This window comes from Erigeron canadensis, chromosome 8, assembly GCF_010389155.1.
Source record: "Erigeron canadensis isolate Cc75 chromosome 8, C_canadensis_v1, whole genome shotgun sequence".
NCBI classification, from domain to species: Eukaryota; Viridiplantae; Streptophyta; class Magnoliopsida; order Asterales; family Asteraceae; genus Erigeron; species Erigeron canadensis.
The window spans coordinates 47,329,442-47,350,651 of NC_057768.1; the positions used below are offsets into that span (position 1 = coordinate 47,329,442).

The 21,210-nt window shown below is 33.6% G+C and overlaps 3 protein-coding genes and 1 non-coding gene across 5 annotated transcripts; all 4 read right to left on the bottom strand.

Annotated features, from left to right (window-relative positions):
* Window positions 1–2,999: 2,999 nt before the first annotated feature.
* LOC122578101 (tobamovirus multiplication protein 2A-like) lies at window positions 3,000–6,445 on the bottom strand. 2 transcript variants are annotated; one of them, XM_043749981.1, is made up of 7 exons: window positions 6,352–6,445; window positions 5,723–5,964; window positions 5,213–5,312; window positions 4,965–5,045; window positions 4,774–4,878; window positions 4,450–4,659; window positions 3,000–3,304 (listed from the first exon to the last, which is right to left on the bottom strand). In XM_043749981.1, exons 2-7 carry the CDS (start codon window positions 5,956–5,958, stop codon window positions 3,197–3,199), a joined length of 840 nt encoding a protein of 279 aa, XP_043605916.1. In that variant the 5' UTR covers window positions 5,959–5,964; window positions 6,352–6,445; the 3' UTR covers window positions 3,000–3,196. The 2 variants fall into 2 exon arrangements, with proteins under 2 accessions (XP_043605916.1, XP_043605915.1); XM_043749980.1 differs by having other exon boundaries at window positions 6,237–6,431.
* A 6,335-nt stretch (window positions 6,446–12,780) lies between these two features.
* LOC122580726 lies at window positions 12,781–12,880 on the bottom strand. The gene has a single exon (XR_006320868.1). It is a non-coding gene; the product is annotated as a small nucleolar RNA Z101 (small nucleolar RNA).
* A 2,201-nt stretch (window positions 12,881–15,081) lies between these two features.
* LOC122578051 (ribose-phosphate pyrophosphokinase 1-like) lies at window positions 15,082–17,988 on the bottom strand. The gene is made up of 8 exons (XM_043749919.1): window positions 17,700–17,988; window positions 17,235–17,393; window positions 16,548–16,796; window positions 16,304–16,447; window positions 16,050–16,217; window positions 15,879–15,948; window positions 15,619–15,700; window positions 15,082–15,432 (listed from the first exon to the last, which is right to left on the bottom strand). The coding sequence occupies exons 1-8, from the start codon at window positions 17,832–17,834 to the stop codon at window positions 15,252–15,254; spliced, it is 1,188 nt and encodes a 395-aa protein (XP_043605854.1). The 5' UTR covers window positions 17,835–17,988; the 3' UTR covers window positions 15,082–15,251.
* A 1,423-nt stretch (window positions 17,989–19,411) lies between these two features.
* Window positions 19,412–20,668, bottom strand: LOC122580104 (ALA-interacting subunit 5-like). The gene is made up of 3 exons (XM_043752378.1): window positions 20,301–20,668; window positions 19,905–20,211; window positions 19,412–19,805 (listed from the first exon to the last, which is right to left on the bottom strand). The coding sequence occupies exons 1-3, from the start codon at window positions 20,666–20,668 to the stop codon at window positions 19,461–19,463; spliced, it is 1,020 nt and encodes a 339-aa protein (XP_043608313.1). The 3' UTR covers window positions 19,412–19,460.
* Window positions 20,669–21,210: the final 542 nt, after the last annotated feature.

Here is a 21,210-nt window from a genome sequence, read left to right on the forward strand (position 1 = left end):
ATGAGAAGTTCAATTATTAACAAACTAAAATTTTGAAGCCTTTTATAATTGGTGGCCTTAGGCCACTCCTTAGTATATCACTTATATTGAGCCGGCTCTGCTTATCCTTTTCCATCATTCTAATTTTTTTTTTTTTTAAAAAAAAACATACTAAAAAATACTCGTCAATAAATAAGAAAATGTCCAAACTATATGCATTAAAATAGGTATCATGGTTCCTAATTTATACTTCCCAGTAGGGATGACAAAAATACCCATACCTGATGGGGAATCCGATATTCGCACCCGATTTGACCGGGGAATCTCCGATTTAACCGGGAAATCCCCGAGTTGACCGGGATGGGGACGAATATGAGAATGTAAATCTAATCCCCGATGGAATTGGGGACGGGGATGGGAAACCGTAAATCCCCGATCCTCATACCCGAACCTGAAAAAACTATATATATTTATTAGAATCACTTTAAGTCCTTATCTATATTCTAACATCAATTTTAAGTTTAGAGCTTTTATTTAATACTTTTTATGTGTTATACTTTATTAATTATTTACTTAACATATACATTAGTTTATACATAGAAAGAAAATGTCACATTCTCCTACGTATTTTTTATCAAGATAAATTCATGTTCATTCAAATAAGGTATCCCTGATACCCGACGGGGATCCCCGATACCCGATGGGGATGGGTATGGGGATGTAATTTAATTCCCGAAAGGGGATGGGGATTACAAGTGAAAATCGGGAACGGGGATGGGGATTAAGATCCCCGACAATCCCCGCCCCATTGTCATCCCTACTCCTCGGTCCCCACTAAGAATGACAATGGGGCGGGTAGTGCTAAACCCGAACCAGAAATGAGAAACGATACCTGAACCCGACCCGATATCCATCGTGGATCTTATCGGGGTACCCTATCGGGAAAAAAGGTTACCCAAAATCGACCCGATACCTGATATTAACCCAAAACCCGACCCAGAATATGTTTGTATGATGTTTTGTAGATATTTTCTATCATATATTAGTGTGTATGTATATAAAGTAAGAAAACACAATCATGAAGCGTGTAATAAGTTTGAAAAATTATACACCTAGAGTATGTGAGCTTAGAAAAAGAAAAGGTTAAAACATAGAAGGAAACTAACTCTTCTAGAATGAGAAGTTAGTATAGAAGCATGATGGTACTGATCAAACTCAAATCTATATCATATTAATATAATATTAATAGTATTTTTATTAAGATGTCTAATATAAATATAAAGGGAAAAGTGAATATGGGGTTGTCCCCCATCTAAGCTTAGATGAAGAACCCCTCACACACATATATTTTATTAGTATTTTTATTTTAAACAAATAAAGGGCCCCCATGATATTTATGAATTTAAAAAACAAATTGTGAAGGGTTCCTCATCTAAGCGTAGATGGGAGACAACCCCATTATATGTATATAATGGATAGATATAGAAGTTTATGTTAATTGAATATTTATATACGAATATAGTGCTCGCGCGTTGTGGCGGTTAGAAGGTGAGGACAATATAAAAGGAAGCGGTGGTGGAGATCGAGGGAGGCGGTGAAAAAGGAGGGAGGCGGCGGAGAGTGATATAAGGTCGATGAGAGTGTGTAATGATTAGAGAGAATGGAGGAAATGAGGGTATATAAGGGTTTTATGTATAAGTAAGGATATTTTGGGAATAAAAAATATGCTTAATTTCTTAATTCTAGTTCTCTTTATAAGGGATTATAGATAGATATTTATCTTGGGTCGGGTAAGGTCGGTGTAGACATGCCCCAGTCCCTGACACGTACGGGTTCAAGTATCGGGTTTTTTTGGTCGGATAGCGGGTTTCCCCATCGGGTCGTTTTTTTTTGTTTTTTTTTTCTTTCCATTCCTAGTCCCACCCCACGAACGGGTATCTATAGAGACGCCTATTAGTATTTAATTAATGTCACGGAAAATCATTGATATATAGGTCTAATAAATGGGGTTAAGCACGTGTTAAAATTAAAGGTGTTGCTTTGTCCCGGGGCTGGTTGTATATTAAACTCAACTTTTCGTCAATCTTTCTCACAACATTCGGCCGGTCCCTAAAAATATATCATGGACCTCGCCTTTGGAAGAGAGTATATATGCTCGAGATGTCAGACCACATCATTGGTTGGTTATGTTTCCATGGACGCCTAGAATATCTAGTGTTTTGGAATAGGCAATCATTTTATCGTTTTATAATCATACGATGTTGGATTCAGATTTTGAACTTTAGTGATTATGGTATGTAAAATACCTTTCATTGGGCTCAAGCCGATCAAGATATTTTGCAAGTTAGTGGGCGGAGTGTTGTGACTGGTGCCGAAGTTGCGACCCAGTAACTTGAAAGCAATTGATCGTTATGGTACTAATTAATTCACCATTTGTTTTATTGTTTAAGTTGTTTAGTTCATGTTGATAAGACTCCTTCCTAACTTGACTTATCATATTTTTAGTTACCTTATGATGATTTTTCTCCCTTAGTATAAGTTATAATAATCCAACTAGAAAGATCTAGGATCCGAAGATTTGTCTGGGTTGACATCGCCTGTGCTCAATCTTTGCAATAACATGAAGCTAGATAGAAATATAAAAATGGTTTCCGTGTTTAAAGTGAAATGAAACTAAAAGTCATCATGAAACGATTTTTTTGTAGTAATGGATTTATTAATTGTGATTCATTATAAATATAGTTAACATATCATATCAATATAAGACTTTAAACCTTCGTTTAGAGTTATTCGTCATCCACAGCTGGTGTCGAGTACTGGTCATACACATGCCAACTTTTGGTGGACTTTGACTAGTCAAACAAAGATTGAGTGCAGCCCTGGCTAACACACACCTTACTTTTATGAATTACCGTAAGCTTACCAGACTAATTGCGTAAAATGATAATCAAATTTGGTTGGTATACAAACTGCTAACTTTTTAACTTAGGACAAAGGAAAATATATAACTACAAACTATAAACTACAAAATAAACTCTCAATCGTAATATTATGAAGCATGGATATACACTCGCAAGTGAAGCTGCTGAAACTTTATTTTTATACACTCTAAAATGACCATTATGTTTTTCCACTCAACATGCATACATGATACATCAAACACAATCAGTTTCAAATACACACTTTCTGATCGAGGACGAAGACCTAGTGTCAAAAACTACATGATGGTGCAACGACTCTTCTCTTCTGTTGGTTGTGTGTTGCCATGCTGGTTCTTGTTTGGGTCATTTGGGTCATAGGTGAACTCTGCTGTGTTAAGCCCATACTGGGATGATCATATCAGCAAAAACAAATAAGTTAACAAAAAACTTAAGCAAAAAATTCATAGCAACTAATTGAGAAGAGCCACACAAAAAAGACCAAGTTTAGTTAGAATCAAACTAGGATCGGTAAATAACAATGCACTAATAATTGGGTTAATTTAGGTATGTTTGATCTCTAATGGGTCAAACACATGTGTAGAAAGGAAACAACTCCTATGAGCTGAAAGTCATGCATGTGTATCAAATGCCCAAAACCTTTTGAATTGCTTCTTTTTGAAAAAACTGGCTGTATTTTTTAAATTTAGCCCCTACAGTTTCAGCGGCAAGCAGCAAAATTAAGCTGTAGTTGCAAACTCAACCTCAAAAGTATCAGAAGTCTTACCCACACCCAAAGAATGAAAGAAGATACTCCATTACTAAGATTGTGAACCAACAGAAAGAAAAAAATTATTTAATACTACAGGGGCACCCGCGCAATGCGGCGGCGGTTCAGTGGTGATGTCGGTGAGGGCAGCGAGTAGTGTAGGTTATTGATATAAAGGTAATCGATGTAAAAGTGGGGCTGTGTAGTTATTTTATAGGTTAAGGGATAGAAAAAAGAGAAGGGAAGGGGGGGGGGGGGGGTAAATAAGGAGTGTAGATATAGATATCTCGGGTCTTCCCCAGTTTTTGCAAAATAAAATAAAAGAATAAAGATTATGAACCAATAGAAACAGCAATCAAAGACAAATAGGTTATGAATATGATGATCTGGCTTACGTTATCTCAAACAATTTAAATGGGCTAAAGCAGAACTTATTAAAAGGGAAGACTTAAATGGGTTGATCCTATCAATAATTGTTTTCAGAGTATCTAAAGCATAGTTGCATACAACCTCCTAGAGCACTTTAGGCCAAAGATTCTACAATTATGATAATAATATGCTTTTGTAATCATAGATAACATATTTATTATTCTTAGTTCTTACCCACCCTTCCAATTTGAAACAGTATAAAGTGACACATTCTGACCCGTTACCCAACATGCGTATCTTGCGACCTTTACAGATAATGGTGGTTATAAGAAAGTAAGGCAAGTTAGGATCAAGTTGTCACGAGTCAATCTGAGATTACTAAATTAGGGAAATGAGGAAAGAAAAAGGATGCACCTTTTCCCTCATTCGTGCACTCCATGCATCATTTCTGCTGGGACGACTATCAAGAGTTCCGGCGACAGGCACACCTGTTGCTGGAACCGGTTGCCTACTAATCAAAGGCTGCCTTTGCTGCCTGGGACCACTTATGTACTCATCATCACTATCATACTCAGCTGGTGCATTTGCCGCGCGTACCACTAGAGCTAAAAGAAATATCAGAGCCTGCATATCCACACATAAACTATTCAGAACTTGTAGAAGAAGTTAGGATAACAAATTGCTTTCAATAATACACTGATTAATGTTCTCTCGAATATATTTTTGGTAGTGTCTCACCTGCAAAATAACAGCTCCAAGTGCAACCCATTTGCAAATATTCCAGTTATCTCTAAGGAATCCATATATCGTGTTGAATTCTCCAGTTTTATCAATTGGGATGTCCTGAAAACAGTTTTGTTTAAATAATGTTTAACATCTGAATTATGCATAGAATTAAGTATTTAAGTAGTAGCTCAAAGAGAACTCACCGATTTCCAGGTTTTGTCAAAGAAGATGAAAGCAGCACATCCCACTTCTACCACGATGAACAAGATCAGAAGTAAAGAGTACTGATATTCCTTAAGGAAACCAACTATCCAAATACATTAATTATATCACAAAAACATCTTTGGCCATTTTGAATATATAAGTTTATTCTTATAAAACCCCGTTATGATTTATATTCAAAGTATGAAAAGAAAAAAAAAATAGAAGCAGCTTGTTTAAACTAGGATACACAGGTTAGGCAGCACCCGTTCCTGGTTGATGCTCCAATGCAGCCAAAGCAAGATATGACAAAGAGAATTGCACCGACACCGATAAACAGATAAATGAACCTGCACACACACACACAAAAAAAACTATCCACCATGACAACTCTATGATTAAAGATTCATACCATCTCATGTCTAACAAAATAAAAGGAACACAAGTCTAGGTCAAACAAGCACACATTCTCAATGTAAACTCAACATCAGTCCTTCACAGTTTACAATGCCATAAATTCCAGCAAAGAAAAAATGAAGCATAAATTGGTTTCAGGGAACTCTACATACTGATAAACACAAAACTACAGGTTATCGTTCATCGTCACTTACGATCAGGCAATATATGCGCATCAATAAATGCATCATATATACATGAAAACTGAATATCAAACACGACATTACGATACCCAACATTGTTTATAAAACTACTGAAGTTCCACACATATATTTAACAAAAAGAAAAAGGCCGGGTACATTACCAAGCAGTAGGCAAGCTATCGTAAAAGTGATTTGTAGACAGGGAGACAGCAGTCATTAGCATAGGGCGTCCAAGCTGTATGGTTCCTTCATCGGACGGCACAAGATGCACTTCATGGGTTGCATTTTGGTACATAACAAATAGATATACTCCGTATCCGACCATAGCTAAACCGGAAAGGGTCAATAACAAGTTGAGGAGCTTCAACAAGCACTCCAAGAAACCCTTACACGCCATCCTACCCTGAATGAAAAAACAGGACTCCCTCCATAAGTGGATATGCATACATTTCAATATATATATATACAATTCTATATATAACTTTCTCATTTTTGTAAAATCACAATTATAACATTTTCCTTTTTTTTTGTGGCTAATCCGATCGTCAACCGCAGTGAATATAATTCTAAACTAAACACAATTCACAATTCAAGAAATTGAACAAGTAAATCAAACATTTGAATTATTATTAATGTTATAAATAAAGAAGCAAGGAATAATAAAAAAGGGTATACCTTTGGGTTGAATTATTAATATCGAAGATATATATGAATAAAAATACAGCGGTAATTGATTTATTGATAGTAGTTATTAAAAAGGCTCAACTAAATTAGGGAATGGATCACAAACCGTATTATATTATATTTTTATTTACAAATTGTGATGAGGAGGATGATGACGATGATGCTGTTTGTAATATACAAAGAGATAACATAACTAAATTGAAAAACAAATTGGGAAATAAATTGTAGAATAACACCGCCAAAAGTTAGAGGTTACCGACCTCTTTAATAAATAAATTAATAAATTAAAAAAAACATATATAAAAAAATCTTAAAAGAAAATTATACATATCATACCTGAACTATAACTCAAATAATGCTTTTAGTACAACTTTTGATGTTCTACTTAAACTATACCCAAGTTACAAAATCCTACTCGAATAATCACTCTTTCTATCTATATGGTTGGACTTAACAACCCATAAAACAACCATCAAAATAAATAAGTAGAATTTTGCAAGTTGTGTATGATTTGAGTACAACATCAAACATTTATACCAAAAGAATAATTTATTATATATATTTCAAATACTATCGATATAATATACTCATTATAAATATATTAAAAATAAAGTATCGAAAAACGTATAAAAAATAGTATATTTTTAATTTTTTATTTTATTTTCAACACATAAGTTTCAATCTTTACATTTTTAACACTAAACAATAATACTTTTTAGTAAACTTTTTGTTTTATTTATTTTTACCACAAAACTTTCAATCTTTACACTTTTAGCACTAAACTATAATATTTTTTAGTAATAGTATACTTTTTATTCTTTTTTCTTTTACCACAAAAGTTTCAATCTTTACACTTTTAGCACTAAACTATAATACTTTTATTAAACTTTTTAGCGTGTAGTATATTTTTTTATTTTTATTTTCACTACATAAGTTTCAATCTTTACATTTTTAGCACTAAACTATAATACTTTTTAGTAAACTTTTTGTCAAATTTATTTTAACGACAAAACTTTGAATCTTTACACTTTTAACACTAAACTATAATATTTTTTAGTAATAGTATACTTTTTATTCTTTTTACTTTCACCACAGAAGTTTCAATCTTTACACTTTTAGCATTAAACTATAATACTTTTTAGCGTGTAAAGAGTAGTATATTTTTTATTTCTTTTATTTTCACCATATAAGTTTCAATCTTTATATTTTTAACACTAAACTATAATTTTTAGTAAACTTTTTGTTCTATTTATTTTCACCACAAAACTTTCAATCTTTACACTTTTAGCACTAAACTATAATATTTTTTAATAATAGTATACTTTTTATTCTTTTTACTTTCAACACAGAAGTTTTAATCTTTACACTTTTAGCACTAAACTATAATACTTTTTAGTAAACTTTTTATTCTTTTTATTTTTAACAGAAAACTTACAATCTTTACACTTTTAACACTAAACTATAATATTTTTTAGTAAACTTTGTATTCTTTTTATTTTCACTACAATATTTTAACTATTTACACTTTAAGACTAAACTTTCATAGTTTGTAATTTTCTTTTATTTTAAGGTACGGGAAAGCGTGTATAGAATAGTATACTTTTTATTTTAATTTTTATTTTCACCACAATAGTTTCACTCTTTACACTTTTAGAACAAAACTTTTATAATTCTTAGTAAACTTTTTAATCTTTTTATTTTCACCATAGTATCTTAACCCCTTACATTTTTAACACTAAATTTTTCTACTTTTTGATAATCTTTTATTTTAACTACAACATTTTAGCCTCTTACACTTTAGCAACAAACTTTTTAACACATATATTAAAAAGAAATGTACGGAAAAACTTGTAAATAATAATAAACTTTCTATTCATTTTATTTTCACCACAACATTTTAACCCCTTATACTTTTAGCATCAAATTTTTATACTTTTTGATTTTCTTTTATTTTCACCACAACATTTAAGTCTATTACACTTTTAGCACTAAATTTTTATGTGAACGATTTTTCAATTTCACACAAAACTTTTACAGTTCATTTTTGAACTGATAAATGTCAGTTTTTAATAATTTGAATAATACGTGTTTTCTTCAAAAAGTTTATGGCACATTATCTCTTGAATAATATTTTTTATTAAATCGTTAACAAATGTAATGTCTCTCGGGGCAACGCCCGGGTGACATATCTCGTTATATTATTAAAAAGATTTTTGAGGATATCATTTTTCAATTATCAAGTGAGACAAGATGTGCATTTTATAAGGGAAAATTACATATTAGTCCTTCTAATCTTTACTCCTTTATAAAGCATTTTGGGATTTTATTTATGCTATGTCTTGAAAAATTAAGCATATTTTTTTTTCTTAAAAATGTTCATTCACACACTACAACACTAAATTACCATATCTACCCTTATAAACAAATTGTCACTCTGAAACAAAATTCCGCTGCAACGAACGGGTATTATGCTCGTTTATAAACATACATAATCTTTTCTTGATTATTAAGGTTGATGCAACTAATATCCCGTTAACCACATGGATGATTAGCCTTTTTTTACAAAACTATGAGAGTAAATGTGAATGTCATGCTTCACTTTTGTTTTTTCATTTAGTGGATTTTCTTTGAGTGTTTTTTTCTTTAAACATTATACAAGGAGTTTAGCAAGAGGTTAAATGAAACATACAAAATTCAAAATTCATAGAAAGAAATTACAATAAATTATAACTAAAAATTATTCTATCAGGGCCAGGTGTATTCGAATGCATTTGGGCCTCTATTGGATAATCATTGAAAACTAATCTCTTTCATCTTTTTGACCGTGAAATGTAATAAAGAGGATTTGTTGGAGAAGATACAATGTAACACCCGTCGTTTAAAAATATAAATTTCAAAAACTTTCGCCTAACGGCATTAAAGGAATGCGGAATTAAACTTTAAAAGTTCAAACCAGCAAAATGTGTTTGGTGTATTCATTAAACAACTGATCACATTATCAATACAAGTCATTATTATCTAAACATAAAGCAAATGTCTAAAGCGATCAACCACTATGGGTAAACTATAGCCAGCTTCAAGATCATCTACCCATGTCTCACGTCTTCTCAAATCTACCTGCTCACTATTGTTAGACCTGAGGGGACAACACATTTTAAAAAAGTAAGTGTTAACTAACGAATTAGCTAGGTAAGATAACACAAAGTTTATAAAACGTTTGTCCATTTAAACATTATATAAAGGTCAATATTACATGGTCAAGGCACATATCACATCAATGCATCACATCATCCATAACATATCATTACATCAAACATCATCATAATAGGTTGAATCACCTAACTGTGCCTAATCATCTTTTACTTTACATATAACATATAAGCATCATCGTATAGTGTGACATAAGTCACTTTCATTAGGCTTGACATAAGTCACTCATCACATAAATCGTATACATTTTTATAAGTGTGACATAAGTCACACCCGATTAGATGGACAACTTTACGGTTGTACATCAATGTCGTTAAGGAATGGCAAGCCAATCCTGGAGTAATCCGTATGTTCAAGACAAGTGGGGTTGGTAAGACCTCCCGTATTACTCTTCACGTTGTACCTCGTTGCAAGCTGCCACCCAAGCAACCACATCAAACGTATTACCCTGGCAAAGGCATGTACGGGTTAAGCTTAACACTTTCATCTCTGTAAAATAGCTCGAGCATTCGCATCACGTAAAATTTAGGCGTTCACATTACCTAAACATTAATCACATATCACATCACATCTGATTAACGTCTGGGCCCTTAAACGTGCATGTGTCATGGCAACTTACATGTCTAGTGAGCTAGATGTACAAGCCATGTAATCATCATATCTCACATTTACACATGCACATATACATATTAAGCATCATTACATAACATGCATGGTCACATCACGTACCTTATCATATATCTCATATCGTTACACATCATATTATTTACATTTCATATACAATTACATAACATCTCATAGCATGTCATTACATATCATCTTTCATTGCATAACATAGTTTATCACATGACGTATTTCATAATAACTCAAAGCATTTCATATCATATCATAACATCACATATCTTTGGGGTAGCATTTTAGGCTTCAATATGCATATACATAGCCCATATCACCTCCCGTGTAATCCAGATTAACCATAAGTAAACAAGAAATTGAGAAGTTATTATATGAAAACCATGTTTTTGTTGAACCCTCAGCGTGCAAAGTAGTGTATCTTACCTCGTAGAAGCATACAACAAATGATAACGTAAGTTACCGAGCTTTGCAAGTATTCCCGACTACCTATAATCAACATAGGACCGATTTATGAGTATAACGAGACTAAACTGACCTACAGTCTATATACGTGTCACATACCATTTAATTACCGTCATTCCAAATAATAGTCTCTTTTGACTATTACTCTAAGAATTATTCTTTTTTGGTCTATTTTCAATTTTTGTCTATTTCTAGACTATTACCTTAAGAATTAGTCTTCTTTTTAACTATTACCCTAGAAATTAGTCTGCTTTTTGACTATTACTCTAGAAACGGGTTTTACACCAGATAAGACTCTTTTAAGACCTAATTGATGATTTAGCACCATCAATTGCCCCATGAATGAGTTGTTAACAAAAGGATCATTAGGTCACATTTAAACAACCAATCCTAATATCGAAACTCAATCAATTAACCACAAATGATTATCAACAACCCAATCCATTCTCTAAACCTTATGAACGACTTTTGTAACTCAAAATTCATCATTTTAAGACCATAATGATGCAATGAAATCATTGATTAACCCCTACTTGATTTGCATGACAATAACAAACGTTTAATCACTCAAAACAACGTTAATCGATTAATAAACGCAACCGAATTCACCCCAACCCCTTATGGCCAGGAATGTGATGATAGAATGGACCAATCAAACATTAAATCATGAAGAGAATACCTTAATTACCTGTAGGCAATGATAAGGACATAATCTATGAACCAAATCTCACTCGAATCACCATTGAATCCCAAGAAACACACACGAATTGCTTGAGAGGATGAAAAGGGGGGGGGGGGGGCTTGGGGTTTGAAAAAAGAGGAGAAACTGAATTATGTGTGTGATTAGGGTCTAATTACAACCTAATCTGCTGTAGCAAGTTTCCCCACTTGACACTTTGAGTCCCTCAACCTTAAGACACCACATCCAGGGCTTAAACTAACTACCGAGAATACTTACCGACACATTTAACACATCTTAATTATCTTTGACATCTTAAACACATTAACATATACATCATTAAGGCATTGAAGCCTTCCACATATAGCATATTAATCACATATAAGCATTAAATATCCTAGAGACTTAACGGACTTGTTGTGTTGACCTAACGACTCAAGTCAACCGTTAATCAAAAAGTTCAGGCTGTTACATACAATCAGTCCGAATCTTCCAAACTACCCAGCAAAAGGCAAGGACACAATGGTTGGCGAACTTACTCGTTGGGGGAGGGATGGCGCTGTTGTAATGTATATAGTATATCCAGAATATCTTGCAAGTGTTGTGTTTTTTTTCTAGTGCTTCTAATGTAGTAAAGAAGCTGGTATGAGTCTATAAGATAATGGATTACTCGGATATTACACAAAAAAAAGAAAGAACAAAAGATTTAAAAAGAACAAACTATAAGCAATGATTTTGGAAAAAGAAAAACCACATAGTTAGTTACAAAATCCAAAAAGGATGTAAAAACCTTGCAATTTACATTCCTACAAAGAATTTCTGTTAAATTGAGATCAGAAAATAGAAATGATTTCATTTTTATTATTTCTTAAGAAATGGTTTTGTTTTTGTTTGCAAATGATACAAAGTGCAAAATATATGACAATGGATTTACACATGGTTAAATACTCAAAGTTGTTGGTTAACATTTTAAGGTTTTTGGATACAAAATATCACGTTTTTTAGTATTTTTCAAGTCAATCTTTTTTAGTGTTATCAATTTTATTTTTTTTATTCATTTCATTACCGTCAACCCATCAATTTGTGAGACCATTAGGCTTGAATACAAAGAACGAAGAAATACTGCAGAAAAACTTTGGTGAACATCCATGTCTGAATCTTGTATAAAATATGTATATTATACTGATAATTATCATATACTCGTAAATTATTTCTTTAACAAACACAGTACATGATTTGCTTTGTCTACAGGTTATCCGATAAAAATGGAAATTTATGACAAGATTATACAGAATAATTACTCAGATACAAATTACGCATTTGTTTTGAAGATTATACACACTTTTGCATTCCAAACCATCCAAAATCCAAAAATATCAAAACCCAGCAAATTATTTAACTACTTTCATATATACTTTATAAAAGACAACTTCGTAACCTTAACATCGTTGAAGTTAAGTATTAGACACTGAGAAGAGAGGTACTACAATTAATTTCTTGTATGGAAAAGCTTAATGTTTACTGTATATAGCATGGTATTTAGCATTAGATGGGCATCAGTTCTCCAAGGTGATCAAAGCATCATGGAAGAGTAATATTCAGACACAAAAATACCCATTTATTAGATGGGATTCATCATCTGCCCATCTTAATATCTTATCAACCACACAAATACAAGTAAATGAAAAGACACATAATAAAGAAAAAAAAGATTATATTGTCACTCGAAAAACATGTGAGTTGAGAAGGATCAGACACCACACAAAGAAGCTAAAACATACAAATTACTATCGTTACGGTATAAAGTAGAAATTAACTATTTAGCAAACTTTTCGGAAAAATGAAATCAAAAATATATTAGTTTTTCTTCAAGCAAAAGGAGGAAATAATCAAAACCAGGCGATGAGTGGAGGATATATATGAATGAGGGAAAAGGCTGAGTTACCGAGTTGTTATGTTGAAACCCTAATTGCCAAAGCCCTAGCCGGATTGTTGGGCCTATGGGCCACTATGTTCGAAGAGATCAGATAAAATAGAGAAATTGTTTTTTTTTCCCCCCCTTTTTGGTCTATGTATAATTGTATATCATCCGATTCACACGCACAATCCAAATTTACTTATTGTTGCCCCTGTGACCCAATTATCAACTTTCTATTGCACAATCAGTCCAAACGTCTATGTTACAAATTTAAAAATTTAAATTCATATGTAAATTTATATATCTAATCTATATTACAAACCTAGATGATTATCAAACTCCAATTCCATCCATGTCTAATAAATACGGCGAGAAAATCCTTGGAAGAGGGGTAAGAACTAAGAAGAATGCCAATCTCAACAAGTATGTTACTTTTTGGCATTTGGTATAGTTTTACAAGCTATCAACGAGTTTTATTGCATAAATATTTTTTTTGACATTTGTTATATGAAAGTTAAAAATATCTAAAATCCCTTATAAAGCATATTAACCTCTCATATTTTAGGAAATTCGGCACTACTTTTATACCCAAAATACCCTTATTTCTTAATCCTAATTCCCTAATTCCCTATTTCTTAATCCTAGTGCCCGCGTGTTGCAGCGGTGAGATGGTGGGGTGGTAGGTAATAGGAGGTGATAAGGCATAGAGTGTGATAGCCAAATGCCTTAGCTGTACGCCCTCGAATTTGAAAATTCGTCAAAGGTATATCGAATGACATCTCTAATGAAAGAACATGAAATTTTAAGAACGCCCATACAATTTTTATAGTTTATCGATATACGGTTTTTGAGATAAAAGATCTTGAATAAATTAAAGGAATAAAATGATTTATGAAGGAGAGAGAAAAAATGAGTGATTAAGATTTGAGAAGAGAGAGAAAAATGAATAGTTAAGATTTAAGGGTATCATAGGTATATTAGGTAGAGATGTTTAAATTAGGGAATAAAAAAGAGGGGCAATATAGGTACTTCAATTCATCTTTTGAAAATTTCAAAAAAATGGATCCTCCTTTATAATATAGTATTAGAAATAAAAAAACCCTTTCTTTAAAAGTTACAGAGGAATTATCTAAAATACTATTAATGATTAAACTACAATATCAGCCATTTATCCAAAATATCTCCATTAACCTTTTACATCAATTATCTACACCACTCGCCGCCGCCTCCACTACCAACAGTCGCCCCCACCACCACATCGTTGCCGCCACAACCTCCGCCGCATTGCACGGGTACCGACGCACCGTGCTCGTTTGGAAATAAGAGAGAGAATTGTATCTTAAGATATTGCATTTTATATACTATAGAAATGTTTCCAAAAAAAATTGTCTTCAAATAGCATTAACTCAAACAAATAGCATTATTCTATGACAATTGAAATTATATTGCATAACTTAATTTTTATTGTTTTAATTTTATTTTCGTTATAAATTATAACTTATGTGGAATGATTAACTGTTCATAATATGAATCGGTTTGAGGTAGATAGCTCTATCCACAAACTCTAAAACTCTTACTTCATTGTTCATATCACTTCATCTCGCGAATAGTAAAAGAATGAGTACCAAAAGCAAAAAACACAACTAGGAAAACCATCATTATCTACTGCAATTAGCAATGATATATATAGGCTTATATTATATCACAGAATACACACTTGCCAACCCTTGGAGAGTAGTTTAGAACACTTTGCATCATAGTGCTGAGCAAAACAGGCTTAAATATATTAAATTTCAAAATCGCGACAATCACAAACATAATCTAAACCTAAATCAAATAATAAATGGGGAAAAAAACACTGTTTTATCCAACTACTAGTTACCATGGAATTCAGTTGTTTTGTACTTGAATGCATATATGCACAAACCTTGTTTAAAAGAATGAGCAGTCCAATGAGATATGATAGCCAAAATGACCAACTCAGTCAGTTTAGAAGTAAGCAACAACATTACAGAACAAGTTATTGATAGAGCTATCTATAGTAATAAGAAAAATGAGGTCCAATTGCAATTTTGGTTGTGACTCTTTGCTTTCATAAAGTTCATGTGAATATGCTACTTACAGAGCTGTCATCATGAACACGCCAAATGGTCTCACCCAAAAGATTTGCTACTGAAAGAACAGTCAGCTGCGGAAAATAGTGTTGTTCCTTTAAAGGAATTGTGTTTGTAACAATCACTTCTTGGAAAAGACCGCTTGACAACCTTTCAATTGCAGGGGGGCTGTAACAAAAAAGGCGCACAAACAATGTAATTAAAAATAATAACAAATCATCATGGCACGTTAGTGGGCATACTGAAATAATAAACTTCCAAAAGAAAAGAAAAAGAAAATATAGCGCTTTGGTACTGTGGAGGTTCTTTTTCTGACCGTCGGTCAAAAAAAACAATGACAATCGCACAATTTACCTAAATACGCCATGAGTGCAACACGCATAGACTTCCCTTGCTCCCTCTTCATGTAACAAAGCTGCACCTTTTGATATAGTTCCTGAAAATAACACACAATATACTGGTGTTATCTAATGATTACATAAGCACGTTCAGCTAACTAATATGGTACAATATTTGGTATTTCAATTAAGAACACTGTTATTCAAACACTTAGAAGAAATGAATATGCAGCAAATAAATTTGACTCATATATTTTGGTATGTTGAATGACTCACCAGCAGTATCGATCATATCATCCAACATTACAGCAACTTTTCCTTTGACATCACCAATCAGATTCATTACCTGAGATTAGATGTAGATTGCACGGGAATGGTCACAAAAAAGACGAATGAAGAAAACCATATATATATTTTGCAAAAGAAGTAATTGAGCTCAGAACCTACCTCAGCCACATTGTGTCCATGGCGCCTTTTGTCAACAATTGCCAAAGGGGCATCAGATAACTTTTTGGCAAAAGCACGTGCTCTAGCAACTCCACCAACATCAGGTGATACCACTACCAAATCACTGGAGCAAATTGTCTTGCTAGCAAGATAATCAAGAATAACAGGCTTTTGGAACAAAATGAAACAAATCGTTATCAGTAAATCGACTAAGAGTAAAAACTTCTAAACATAAGAATATGTTCATAAAATACCTGACAGTACACGTGGTCCACTGGAATATCAAAGTAACCCATTGACTGCCCAGAATGAAGATCACAAGCAAGAACACGATCTGCACCTGCTTCTGTAATGAGGTTTGCTACTAGTTTGGCAGCAATGGATTCACGCCCTTGAGTCTGAAGCAATGAAAACTTGTAAGCAGATGATGCATACGTACAAATAGATATTACTCTGTAATACATACATACATATCCTATTAAACCAAAATGAGTTCACCTTTCTATCTGCTCTAGCATATCCGAAGTAAGGAATGACTGCTGTGATGTTCTTGGCTGATGCTCTTCGACAAGCATCAATTGTTACAAGAAGTTCCATGAGATTTTCATTTGCAGGGGGGCTGGTAGGCTGTACCAGAAACACATCACACCCCCGCACACTCTCTTGCAGCTGAACATATATTTCACCGTCTGCAAACCGCTTGATCTCAATCAATCCAAGATCAAGGCCCATGTACCTTGCTATTTCCTACACGTCAATAGAGAAGTCAACAAGCCAGAAACATAGCACTAAATAAGTTAACAAGAAAAACGGGAACAAATATGAATTTCATATACTTTGTAGCAGTAAATGAGTAAATGGGGAAAACGAGGACAAAACTTGAAGCTTCAAATACTTGATAGCAAACAGAAAGAAAAAAAATGCACAATTGTAAACATCCACTTTCAAATTTTCTGACAAAGGTTATTCTAAATGAACTAGTGGTTAAATTTTTTGGTCCTTCCTGTTCAGCGCATTGATTCATCAACAAGGAAAATCTCATGCTTCCTAGACATTTTTGGTTGCTTTAAGGATTTCATCACATAAGACAAGACACTTTTTAGCTGATTTAGTTTCGCATAATTAAATCGTCTTACCATGAAGTTTGTAAGCTATTGCAAAACGAACAAAGAGCAAGTCTAATACCTGAGAAAGGGCTGAATTTGCAGTGCCAGAAAATATTTTAAGCTTTCCATTCATAACGGTATGATTCAGGCGGCCAGCTTGAATGAAGGTGGGCAGCATCCCTTCGTTAATAATTGGTACCCTTGGATTTCCATTCAACGATCTACTAATCTCGCACCTCTAAAAAAAAAACTATTAGTACTGATATCAATGTCTTGACGGTACAATCATTTTCATAAAAACTACTCCAGATACTGATGATATACATAAAGATTTTAATTCAAATCAAACAGAGAAAATCATTATGTATATTCGGCTGAGTGGAAATTTTATTTTTGGAAAATGGGCAGGGGATTAGGGGAAGAAGCAGAAGAGGAATTTGAAAATTTGACCCGGGCAAATCTCTAATACATTACTAGCTAGTATAAATGAACAAATTACTTAATTGAAAAGTGTCGCAGCAAAAATTCAGATAGTAAAACTTACGATAGCGTTAGAAGATGCCGGAACACGGCAGTCCTTGTAAAGGAAACGGCGGTTGAAAGTGCGCCGAGATGACAGTGAGGAAGAAGAAGAGGTGGAGCATGACGCCGGAGATGGCAGCGCTAGAGACGCCGCCATGGATATTGCGTCAGAATAAAGCTAGCTAGGGTTTTGAATTCTGAGCAGTAGTACCTTTTTGGAAGAAAATGCAAATTGTATGGCGCCTCTTTGTTCTGTTTATTCGTATCAGGTGGCAGCATTGAACGAACGACTATCCTTTTTGTGGTCCACAAAAAGTAACGGGGTGGTCAAATGTCAACAAACTTAAAAAGGGTAAGACCTCTCGAATACGGACCTTTCCTTTAATTCTTTTCTCGTCATCGCATCAACGACTAGTCAATACTTCTCTAGTGACATACATACCCAATCACCTCCTCTTTACATTTTACTCGTTAATACTTCCCTATGACTCAAAACACACATCAAAAGAAGACGATTTGCCAATGATGTCTTGGAAAAAAAAATGCCCCACCCATTCGTGTCCACCTCGTCTCCCCACGATGATAAACCATGCTCATGGTGTCATGGGAAGAAGAGGCAACAAATTTCGTGTAATGTTAAGTAGTTAAAAAGACAACAAAATGCTTGACAACCAAAATACAACATAACATATTTTAGCTGGTAAAGATGATTTGGGGTTACACAATAGCTAGATTGTGATACAGGGCTTCTTGTATAATTGTGTCAAATCATCATTACAAACCAAAATATAGCAAAGTTATGTTTTAGTCTACAAGATTTGTTTTTTATTTCCCGATTTCAGGTTAAAATATATGGTTAAAAAAAAGAGTTTTTAAAATATATGATGACTAAATAAGACATAAAATTTAAAAATGTTGTCACATAAAATAGATAGCCAAAGGCCACCGAATAGAATCTCGTGGGAGACATAACTATATCTACATTTCTATATATATATATACTACTGTCTTTTTCCTTTTTTTTCCCTCAAATTACTACTTTGAACTACTTAAGATACTTTTCTTCTTTATTCGTTAATTTAAACATTTCTACTAAATATACCAATAATATCCTAAATGAACTAATTTACAATATAGTCACCTCAACCCTTAAAATAACTTCATATCCATCTGTTAATATCAATTTCTTTTACAATAACCATCATTGCCGCCACCGCTGCCGACACTCGTCGCAACCACTGTCGGCACTGCCTCCGCCGCCGCCGCCACCATACCGTCGCCGTTACCATCATCATCACATGAAAAAATCGTTACTGCAAGGTTTTCAGCAGCAACGTTAGCATGTCATTCGCAAAATTTATTTAATCTTGTTAACATACGGTTAATCACCCAATTGCAAGCGAAAAGTGCCATATTGAGGATGAGATTTGTTTGTGGATATAATTTTGTGGGGACTTTTTGTTTTGTCTTTTACAAAGTTTATGTCCTTTCAAAAGAAATGGAAATAAAAACGTATTTGTTCTTATCATGGTAGGTTGTTATATATCTTGATGTTAACACTATTTTCATCCAACTTAGATTCTTATAGATCTTTTCCTCTTGAATTAAGCTAAGTCGACACTTCCTAATAAGCCTTTGTTCGTCTTCATTACATGCACAAACATTAATTTAGTGCACACTAGAATAATTTTGTGTTATTGAACAACACGAATGTAAAAAAAAATGTTTGTATATATGAGTAACGTGTGGTAAAACGCATAGATGATACTGATATGAGTATGTTTTATTGCGTTGCTTGATTTATATTCCATGACAAATACGTTGGATCTCCCAGAGGTCTGGGCTTTAAAACATACAAAAGTATGAAACAAATTGCGACAAAGAAACATATGGCACCAGTCGTAAGAAACGATATGCCAAAGAAATCATTTTTCCCACCAATCCAACTCGCGGTGGAAAGAACCAGCTTTTTTTCTCCCCCGAATCCATATGTATTGTAGTTGTTCTGTATCACAACTGTTATCGTCTCGTCGGCCTCCAAATCCGTGGTTATTTTCCCATAAAGCTTTCTAAATGTAGGCAATGCCGCGGTCCTCATCCAGACGATAAGGTCCTCTTGCTCACTCAGCTATACAAGATTATGATGAAGAATTATATAGTTATATAAAAGAAAGATGAAAACCAAACAGTATAAAATAAAGATCGAAGAATATTAGTATTTACTTACGGGTTTTGATTCATCTAATTCTCCACCCCCAATCAATTCTCCTTTTTGAAAGTTTTTTGGGTAAACATCTGACCCGAATCTGATCTTTTTATCGCTCTTCCATGCGATATCCTTCTTATCAATTTCTATAACTTTGTTTCCCTTGGAGAATTTGTATGTATCGTTGAACAAACTCCACGCGACCAACCCACATGGAACAATAGGCTCATCGCGGTTCCCATTTAGTCTGTCTTTGGGCTTGCAATCATCTGTTTCGTCCGCCTCATCAGGGTCTCTTAATTGTTTGTCACTTCTACTTTTCACATATCTAATAACAGAAAGAAAAATTAATACACACGATTCATGAAAATAAACGCGAAAATTTCAAGGAACCAATGCACACCTTGAATGACATACCGACGATGATTTTGGTAGAAATTGTCAAGCTGATAGTATATAAAGATAGGGGCATTCATTTTGCGTGGCACTTTTATTGTACGGACACATGTTTTATTCGTATTGTTGCTCTGAATAAACGAATCAACGTTGTTGATATAAGACTCGGGAAGACAATCATCGTCATAGCGGTCCACAATCTGTACGACACGTTCTGATGCCCATAAACATAAAAGACCAGCAGGGGTGAATAGAATGCCGATGGTTACAAATGTGGTGATGACCCATTTTGGAGTTAAGATCGGTTTCCAAGAGGGGAACTCTTGTTGTGTGAATCTTGAATATTTTGGTTTCTTGGAAATCAATTTTGGTGTTGTTGATGCATCCATTTTTACTATTGGAGGAAAAAATAAATAAAATGGAAATCACATTTTAATTTCTTATATGGTATTGGGCCGTTCAGATCCTACATTGATGCAGAAAATTCTTCCTTGTTTAACTGAGCGGAAAGATGATTTATTTACATTTACATTTACAATTACAATTAAAATTTATTTTACAAAACTAACCTCCGGCTACTATCAATTTTAATTCGAAGATACTGTAATTCTTTTTCTTTACAATTTTTAAGTAATTTACCCTTAAAAAATGAACTTTTTTTTTTGTTTGTGAAATAGACACTTTGCACACCCAAAAAGTTATACATACAAAAGTAGAGAAAACATAGAACTCGAGGTTTCGGAAATCTTTGTCACCGATGAAGAAGACAAATATATTAACTTCATTACCGATTGAAGTTTTTGGACCCATTTTCAAGATGTCAAAGGCCGGTGGCCTGAGATGTTAACGAGGCCGACAGGTGACCGGCGAAAGAAAACGAAGGATTAATTGACATCTTCTCCGGTACACATCATATACTTATAAAGCCATT

Excerpts from the sequence above, each read along its gene's own strand:
- LOC122578101 (XM_043749981.1), bottom strand. The coding sequence starts at position 5,958 with ATGGCGTGTAAGGGTTTCTTGGAGTGCTTGTTGAAGCTCCTCAACTTG. Across the intron at positions 5,046-5,212 it reads ACGGGTGCTGCCTAACCTGT|TACTCTTTACTTCTGATCTT; the intron begins GTATCCTAGTTT and ends AAGGAATATCAG. Across the intron at positions 3,305-4,449 it reads GTGCACGAATGAGGGAAAAG|TATGGGCTTAACACAGCAGA; the intron begins GTGCATCCTTTT and ends TGATCATCCCAG.
- LOC122578051 (XM_043749919.1), bottom strand. The coding sequence starts at position 17,834 with ATGGCGGCGTCTCTAGCGCTGCCATCTCCGGCGTCATGCTCCACCTCT. Across the intron at positions 16,218-16,303 it reads TGGACCACGTGTACTGTCAG|CCTGTTATTCTTGATTATCT; the intron begins GTATTTTATGAA and ends TTGTTCCAAAAG. Across the intron at positions 15,701-15,878 it reads TGATATGATCGATACTGCTG|GAACTATATCAAAAGGTGCA; the intron begins GTGAGTCATTCA and ends TGTTATTTTCAG.
- LOC122580104 (XM_043752378.1), bottom strand. The coding sequence starts at position 20,668 with ATGGATGCATCAACAACACCAAAATTGATTTCCAAGAAACCAAAATAT. Across the intron at positions 20,212-20,300 it reads TTCTACCAAAATCATCGTCG|ATATGTGAAAAGTAGAAGTG; the intron begins GTATGTCATTCA and ends TTCTGTTATTAG. Across the intron at positions 19,806-19,904 it reads AATTAGATGAATCAAAACCC|CTGAGTGAGCAAGAGGACCT; the intron begins GTAAGTAAATAC and ends AATCTTGTATAG.